The sequence below is a fragment of the Cariama cristata genome, unplaced genomic scaffold, assembly GCF_000690535.1.
Source record: "Cariama cristata isolate BGI_N322 unplaced genomic scaffold, ASM69053v1 scaffold6640, whole genome shotgun sequence".
NCBI lineage: Eukaryota > Metazoa > Chordata > Aves > Cariamiformes > Cariamidae > Cariama > Cariama cristata.
Genome location: NW_009595174.1, coordinates 13,654 through 23,160, shown reverse-complemented (window position 1 = coordinate 23,160; position 9,507 = coordinate 13,654). Strand labels below are relative to the sequence as shown.

Below are 9,507 nucleotides of genomic sequence, written 5' to 3'. Positions count from 1 at the left end.
TTACTGAATCCAGTAAGTTCTATTTACTTTTTTTTTTTTTTTGATGTTTTTACAAAAGTTTGAAGTCTCTCTTCCCTCCTTTTGCATAAAGCTTGCAGGGAGGTCTAAGCCCTCTCTGCATTATGGCTGACACTGCGAACATAAGTTACTCGCACACACACAAATTTTTCCTGTAAGTAATTTTCCAGGGGCGGGGGGGGAACCCTATAGTACTTAGTAGCTATAGTATGACACTTCCATTTTATAAGTAGCACACCATTTTTGTAAAAGACAGAGTCGAGAGCACCATTGACAGATGTTTTCCCAATCTTTCACTGCTCTGCTGCTCAGTGACTGGCACTCGTGGGCTGCCTGGATAACCGGAGACTCCTCTCTGCTGTCTGCATGTTCAAGGCACTTTTGAAACGCAGCAGAGAGAGATTTACATTTAAAACAAGGAAGAACGACGACAAAATGGTAATAAAACTAGCAAAATGCTAACAGCTACCCATTGCTTTCTCCTTGTTAATATAAAAAAGTGTAACGTCAGAGATCCAGTGTACAAATACAAAAAATTGTGCATAATAAATGTACTATAATACTGTACATACAGCATAAACCGTTCAATGAGAATGATTTAAATATATCTATTTGTCTCCTGACTTGGAAGACAGAAGAATAAAGTTCTATAATCCTAGAATATGCATATAAAGCCTTTCTGAGAGGTTGAATCACTAGCCAATGGTATCCCTGAAAATAAGCAGACTCAAATATTTACTTAATGGAAGCCATTATTCAAGGGGTTGCTGGTTATGATAAACTAGGAGAAAAAACCACAATATATAAACTCAGCCAACGTTAAATCCAGACAGAGTTCTTCCCATCTCCTGACTTGCTACTGGCACTGCTTTTGTTTGAGCCTGCTTTGGATTTCTTCTCTCTGGAACTGCTGGGATTGTTTTGGTTGTTGTAAGCCTGGATGGCGAGGTCCAGGCGCTCCTGAGCCACTTTAATTTCCCTCTGCAGATTTTCCAGGTCAGCGGGAATGTTTTCCTCGTTGCTTCCATACTGCTGTTCCTGAGCTATATTGGCTTTGTTCTGTTTGTAGGCCATTTTGGCGTTGGACAGTTCAGTATATTGCATTTGCTCTGGTTTGACCGTGATGTTATAGCCAGGAGGAGCAGATGGTGTATTCCAAGTAAAAGGGTAGTTATAGGTACCAGAGTCTTCCAGATCTTTTCTCTTGCTGTTCAACATGTCCCGGATTGTGCCAAATCCCAAATGGAGCATCTCCCAGATATTCAAAAGTAAACACATGCAGCTCACCCCATACATTATGAGCAGGAAAATGGTCTTTTCAGTTGGCCTTGAAATAAAACAATCTATCTTGTGCGGGCACGGCTTTCTGCTGCAGACAAATATGGGGCTGACCTCAAAGCCATACAAAAAATACTGACCCACAAGAAAGCCGATTTCAAACGTAGTCCTTGCCAGAAGTTGCAGGACATAAATTTTCATGAGTCCATCTTCACGGATTCGCCGCCTGCCATCATGCTTAGCTTTGGCAGGGGCCTGCTGCTCTTTATTCTCCCGTTGGCTTTCCAGCTCTATTTCTGGATACATCATTGGGTCTTCCTCATGGTCCTCCTCAGTCTCCTCTAAGCCACGGTGTTGTTTCCAGCGCATGGAAAAGCTTTTGCTTCTGGTTCTTCTGTCAGCTTCGCTGTGTTCCACCATTCGGGCAATTTTATGAATTGCGTAGCCTAAATACATCACAGATGGAGTGGCAATAAGAATGATCTGAAATACCCAAAACCTCACATGCGAAAGAGGAGCGAAAGCATCATAACAAACATTCTCGCAGCCAGGCTGCTCCGTGTTGCACACAAACTTGCTTTGTTCATCATAATAAATGGATTCACCTCCCACAGCAGTTAGGACAATCCGAAAAACAATCAACACTGTCAGCCAGATTTTGCCAACAAAGGTTGAGTGATTGTGGATCTCCTCTAACAGACGGGTCAGAAAACTCCAACTCATGGTGGTTAAGTAATTTTACCTAAAAAACAAACAAAACCCCCAAATATTTATGATTTTATCAGCTTGAGCCTAACGGTTGCAAACATTCAACCAAGAGAGTCAGAAAACTCTAGAATTTTACAACCAATACATAATCATTTTTGTAGCGTCACCTGTTACTGGGAAACTCCAGCTGCCAGAATTTGCTTGAAGATCCTATGTCTCCTCCGCAGGCTTTTGAGAAGTCTGCTATAAAAAAAAGTAGCAGTTAACTGCCATTTCACAAACAGCACATGCTCCCAAAGCTACTCCCAAGCAGAGGAGAAGATTGCAGCTGCTCTGTATTTAAAATGTCAAAAAAAACCCCAAACATTTACACTTCAGGTTGAAATCTCCAAAACACTGCGGATCAAAAGCTAAGCTTCCACGCAATTTTATGGGCACTGTTAGCTACATCCCGCCACCAAAAGTAAGATTTATTTTAACTGCACGGATGTGGCCAAGCCCTGTTAAAGCCTGAGCTAGCAACCTCAGCCTCGACCACAGCCCACAGAGAGAAAGAGCCCTCTCCATGGGGCAAAGACCAAACCTGAGAAATAGGTAATCATTATTATCTTTGATTTAAAGAGAGGACAACTCGACACAGGTGGTGACCTAAGCAGTGCTAGCCTGCAGGCCTAGGCTAGAGACAGGGTGTGACCTAAGGAACATCTGACTTCTAACCTGATGCTCAACTATTCTACGGATTGGGGTTCAGTCCCTTAGGGAGGCTAAAAATCTCCCTTCTCGGGGTAGAAAAGACGTTAGTATATATCTTGTAGTGTTATTGGAAGAGTACAGGAAAATTTAGTTAAGAAAAGTTATCTGTTGAAAATTTTAGAAGAGATATTAGGTAGAAATCAATATAAATTTGCAATCCTAAGAGTAAAAATAAAAAAAACCCCAACCATCAGTGGAAACTCATAGCTGGCAATGCTATGAAATATTACAATGAATGACGTTACAGGCCCATCTGGAGCTCTAAGTAATAAAACTGGTAAAATACTGAGCACAGGAAGAACTGTTTGACATTGTTATAGCACAGGGGATAAGACATCTTTCAGTCCTCTGATGATGTCAAACATCAGTTTGTCAAGTATTAATAATAGAAGTTTTTACATCAGAACAATATTTGATGAACGACCTTAAAATAAGGATTGGACAAATCTCTGGTACTCTGATCTTAAAAGTGACTTATTCTTAACACGGAGAAATTCCAGGAGACTGGAAGAAAACTGGTATTTGCAACTATTCAACATCTTCCATGTAACTACAGAGTTACAACACAGGCAAAATAATGAAATTTGAGGAGACAGAATCGATACAGAATTAAAGGATATAAATGTAATCCCCCTTCTGGTGAAATTCAACGTTTCGTTCAACAACAGCACAGACATAACGTGGATGGGCTGTGTAGGACACTTGACAAATGATTCCCACTTTAGAACCAAGATCAATTGCATGTAATTACAGCAAGTTCTGCAAAGACCAGGAACAGGCCTGGCAACTAGGCTGGATTTTCCCCCAGACTCAACCAGAAAATGGCTGCTGACAAGATCTGCAAATGGTACAGAAGTTTGCAGGCTGACAAATAAAGATGAGAGTTATCAGTGATGCAGAAAAGCACAGATTGCTCGAGAGGCTGAGTCCACTGAAACAAAATCCCTGCTTTAACCAAGCTGAACACAAAGACATGCAGCTAAGAAAAAGAATAGCAGTTTTGTCTTGTTTTTTAAAGGAGAGAGCAGTTACTTTGGACATCAGTTAATAGGGAAAGGAGTGAGGGTCCTAATGGTCGAGCATCTTAACAACAGCTGGTGGTACCACAGAGATGATTAATGCAACCCTCAGCAGTGTCATGTGCAATGAGGAGTAAGGAGGGCGATCTTACCTCCTTGTTGGCAAGACAGCACTCAATGTCTGTGTCTGCATCCTTCAGAAGTTGTTTAAACATCAGAGAGTGAATAGATCAGTCTCAAAAAGCTGAAGAACAGGGAAAATGCCTAAAAGTGAGAGATTTAGAGAGTTGAGTTTGTTTAGCTGGGAAACATGGGAAGAAAATGAAGGATTACTGGTGAATCACTTTATCTAGCAGCTGTCAATTGAGCATGCAATCAAGCCAAGGCTTACAATCAATGCTCTTCTTTCTATGCAACCATGCTACCATTATGCCATAGATAAAATTGGCTGAAAGAAAAACATTTTTAACAGGAAAAAAGACCAGAGGGTTCCAGTCCCAGTGCAGCACATGCCTTCACGCTCTGAACACCCATTTCAGAAAGGCACCTGAGTACAGGTCTGCAACCCCGAGTTCTGCATTACAGTGAGCAGAGAGACAGTGCTTCAGATACCTGTTCGTTCGGCACTTACCAGCGGCTCACGTCAGTTAGGAGTCAAAATGGGTGGCATAGCGCGTCTGGGGGTTTTCTACATGCCTGAAGATTCTCCAGTATGTGAAAAGGCAAGAGAAACTCACATCTGGAACTGGGGATTACAGAGGTAAAAGCCACAACACCCACACTCACACTGAACTGCACTGCCAATATAGTCAGCAAACATGGACGTGTAACAGGACATATGTGTTGCTAGCTGACATGTCATGATGTGTCAATTAAAAACGAGACAAACCCCAAATGAGTTTAAGAAGGGGTTCATTTTCACTCACTGAAAACGTTAGGGCCAAACTCTTTTCTAAAAGTAAACGATAGAGTAAATTTGAAATTAAATACTGTTGCCAGTGTAAATTTGGAATAAAAGTAGCCTTTTTAAATTTTCAGATACTGTCAATGTTTATTCATCAGCGGTTAACAACAGAGAAGTTTGAAATTATCACTGGTTTCAATAAGAGAGGGGACACTGAATCTTTACTTTTAGATGAGTTGCTACCTTGACATCTAATAAATTCTTTCGAGGTATTTATCAGCCTTTTCATGGGGCATTTTCTATCTGCAGGCCACACACCTGTGGTTGGCTCAAGGCTTTGAAGAGGAAGACGAGGGGAGGCAGGTGTATCACACCTCGGGTGTCACCAACAGGTGACAGTCACTGCAGGGCACAGCACATCTGCCCCGCTTTGGAACTGGCTCCAGGAGGGAGACAGGGATTCGCGTCCTGGATTCCACCCGTTATATAAATGAAGGGCATGACAAACCTACATATAGACACTGACCGCACAGACTTGTAAATTTAGGTTAACCACAGCCTTCAGATGAGGAAGACAGCTTTATCAGCTGTGTGTTTAAAAACCAAGACTTCCGTCAATTAAAGAGTTTTGGCTGCAGAAATGTGAAGTCACTGAAGAGCCCCGAGTCTCTTCAACAAGAAAGTGTCACTTAACTCTAAATTTAGTTTTAGTCCAGAGTAGAGCTACTGACACAAATATGGGAGAATCCACCAGCAGGCAAAGAACTTCCTCTTTAAGGAAACATCTTGGTTCAAGCGAAATGACCTGTTGTTAAACCCTTCTTTCACTGCAAATGTTCAGCCCATCCAAATTAAACATAATACAAATGCAACAATTTCCAAGCAGAATTATGGCATTTGAAATGGTGGTCTCCTTCAGTTTTGAGAGCTCAGCCAAGGTTAGAGGTTGCGTGTTTCTGTACTGCAGGACCCAGATATATTGCAGTAACCTTCACCTAACGTACACTTAGCATCTCTCGGATTTGTTGTTCTGGCAACATTTAACTCAATAATTTTCCATTGTTTGAAATAAAAGTCTATGGACACTGACACGCATCTGAAAAAGGAAAAATGTCAGCAATTTCAGCTAATTTAAGTCATGCCAGAATGTGCATTTGAGAGAGACTTTCATTCCTTGTATTTGTCATAAGTTCATTCCAGCACTTCCAGTGAAGGCGGCTCCTTAGAGCAGGCAGGATATACAATGCAAGTAACACAACGTTCATCTCTGACAGCAAGTTGGCTCCTCTGAATTAAAGTTTTGCAGACACTGACATCCAGAAAGAATAAAGAATTTGGAGCAGGTACATGGGAAAAAAGAAATCAGCTTTAGTTTAAGAGATTCACTGCAGGAAATCTCTTGAGTTATTTTAACGTGGCTATTGTTCATATACAGACAGTGAATGGCCTCTCATGTGTGGAGCTTCCTCTATCCGGCCCACGTGTGGGTTTGAATATGAATTTAAACATCGAATTAATTTCACCTCATTTCAGCTTTCTCATCTAACTGTGATGGCCTTCTGTGAGTCAGGGAGGGAAGAACTGCACCTGAGAGGAGCAGTTTACTGGAGCAACCTTTGAATCCTGCCTTCGGATGAGACAGTTGTGGCACAGTGTGGCAGGGATGGACAGCAGGACAGGAAGAATGGAAGAAGCCACAACTGCAGTTACTCAGGTGAAACACCCCCAGCAATGCCTCCATACACCAACACCCCCCCCACCCCGAGATGTACAGCACCTATACGGCAGTGCAGCATGCAACAGTCAAGTTTTAAGAACAGCCTCGCTCCAGGCTGTCGAATCCCAAACGCCTTTAGAACGTACAACATCAGAACTCATTTCATGTCATTCCATCAATGACATCGGCAGTGGGACTGAGTACACTCTCAGCAAGTTTGTGGATGACACAGAGCTGAGGGGTGCAACTGATACACTTGAGGGAATGGATGTTGTCCAGAGGGACCTGGAGAGGCTGGAGGAGTGGGGCCCATGTGAACCTCATGAACTTCAACAAGGCCAAGTGCAAGGGCCTGCACCTGGGCTGGGGAAATCTCCAACAACAGCACAGACTGGGGGAGGGATGGATGGAGAGCAGCCCTGTGGAGAAGGACTTGGGGATACTGTAGGCTGAAGAATTGGCCATGACCCAGCAATGTGTGCCTGCAGCCCAGAAAGCCAGCCATATCCTGGGCTGCATCAAGAGAAGGGTGGCCAGCAGGTCAGGGAGGGGCATTCTCTGGGGTCTCCAGCACAAGGACACCGTACCTGTTGGAGCAGGTCCAGAGGAGACCACGGAAATGCTCCCAGGCCTGGAACAGCTCTGCTGTGGAGAAAGGCCGAGGGACTTGCGGCTGTTCAGCATAGAGAAGGCTCTGAGGAGACCTTACTGCGGCCTTTCAATATATAAAGGGGGCTTGTAAGACAGAGAGAGACTTTTTAACAGGGCCTGTAGTGACAAGACAAGGGCCAATGTTTTTTAACTGACAAAGGGCGTTTTGTCTGTTGGGACATTAGGAAGAAATGTTTTACCATGAGGGTGGTGAGGCAGTAGCACAGGTTGCCCAGAGAAGCTGTGGCTGCCCCATCCCTGGAAGTGTTCAAGGCCAGGTTGGACGAGGCTTTGAGCAACCTGGTCTGGTGAAAGGTGTCCCTGCCCATGGCAGGGGGGTTGGACTGCGTCATCTTTAAACCCAAACCATCCTGTGACTCTGTGACTCTGGCAGCAAGGACTCTACAACCGAACTCTCCACCACGACTGGCTGACAGCACTGTGAAGGCAGAGGCCAACCCACCCTTCCTAGCCCAGCTCCCCATCCCATCATGGCTAGAGACACTGTTCCCAGCTGAGTCCACACCCAGGTACAGGCTTCAGCTCACAACTGAGTTTTCCCCAGGAAGAGAGGTGAAGTGCAGTGCAGGAGCATGTCTTCCAGCCGTGAGACCCAGCTCCCAGAGGGAAACAGGGAGCTGAAGCTCTCAGAACTCTCCGAATTTTAATAGTTGACCAGCACCTCCTCAGACAAGGCTTGTCTTCAGCAGCATACATAGGAGAAAGACTCTGTAGCCAAAAGGCAGCCATTAAGGGGAATATATTTACAGGAAGACTTTATTTCCCTTAAAATATAGCTACCATATCATGCTAATGAAATTTGATTAATTTATTAATGATATATTTGTTTTGTTTTTAAGTAGTTTAAAAAGGCACGTGCTGAGCAGAAAAAAAAATTCAAGAATAAATGCATGGCAATTCTGTTGATAATCAAAAGAGGTTTCATGCTGCATGAAAGTGAAATTGGGCCCACAGGCTAATTAAAATAGGATTTGAATTAGGATGAATGAATAATTAGCATTATTCATTCAAATCTCATTTACTTTGAGATGTAAGAAATTGCATGATTTACAATTATTTTTGAGGAAGCACAGGGGTTCCTTTTTTTTTTTTTTTAACTTGAAACATGAGGAAGACTTTACTGATTAAGAAAGGAGCAAGTCATGGCCAGACCCAGTAGCGGCAAGGTACCAGCACATCACAAATCCTCTTGAGCACCTGCCTTCCTGACCTGAGTGGCAATTCCAGCATCCATTCTCCTAAGCAATACGAGGGGAAGGATGTGGGGATCTTCCCAGGATAAGACAATTCATTGCTATCACTTTTCCATCATTTGTGAAGGAAGCGGGTTCAATCACCACCAACTTCATTCCTATGTTTTTCAGATGTGTTTACAGCACTGTGCAGCTGAAAAAGAATAAGAAAACCACTGTACTGAATTTTATTTTTAATCTATATTATAGAATATTCGGGAGTGAAAAGACTAGGACTTTTTGGACAACACACAGTGCTTTTTCAAGTAAATAGTCTGGCATCTGGCAAGTCTCACGTGGCAAACAGCAGAGAATGGTTTTGAAAAAGCCACAGCGTCAATGTCAATTTGAAAACAAGTTCTGAACAGTGCCTTCAAATCCCAGGCATGCTAACAAGGTTCTGCTGATCCCCAGACCAATCCCCCCGAGTCTAAAAAACTGCTCACTGAATTATGAGACCACAAATCCTATGCAGGATATAAATAGAATGCTAAAATATGGGTAAGAGGTAGAGATATAATATGATTCTTGTGCTGTCAAAAAAATAAAGATGTCAAATACATATCTTTTTGAAAATCAACATATATATACCCACCCGAGCATTCAGCTTAAAGATAAACTGGAATTTGCAGATAAGACATGAACCTTCAGTAGCCTCAGTGTGCCCTCTAGGTAACACTAACATGGAAAACCAAGTGACAATTTTAGCAACACTCCCCTGCAGTGACACAATTCAAATCAAATCGTGACGTGTTTCGTGCTGGCCAAAACTAGCATTTACTTCACCTACAGCAATCACACTCCTCCAGGAAGCATCGTCTGCAGGGCAGGCATCCCAGAGCACGCAAGATCCCTTTTTTAGGACAGCCTGAGCACCCCGTGCTGCGGCACGAGGACATGACGAGCCTGACTCGAGTCCATTTAAGAGCAGAAGCCTGCAGTGACAACAGGCTTTACCAAAAATGGAGGCTGGGCTGTAGAGTCTCTGTTACCTCATGAGATTTTTTGGAGACCTGTTTTGGGGTCTGTGTCAGCCTGAATCCATTTATACATGCTCAGCATTCAGTATCCCTTCTGAAGATGGGCATGAGGTGTACCAGCTCCGAGACTGGTATAGTGAGCTCCCAAATTTGGCATTTCTGGAGCAACTCAGGACAGAATCGTCAGATGTTTAACAAACCTGATAAGGCTGCTCTTCATATCTGT

General features: G+C 43.2%; 1 protein-coding gene across 1 annotated transcript; it reads right to left on the bottom strand.

Moving 5' to 3' along the window:
- Positions 1–463: 463 nt before the first annotated feature.
- Positions 464–2,019, bottom strand: GJC1 (gap junction protein, gamma 1, 45kDa). Its single transcript, XM_009700938.1, has one exon. It carries the CDS (start codon positions 2,017–2,019, stop codon positions 838–840), a length of 1,182 nt encoding a protein of 393 aa, XP_009699240.1. The 3' UTR covers positions 464–837.
- Positions 2,020–9,507: the final 7,488 nt, after the last annotated feature.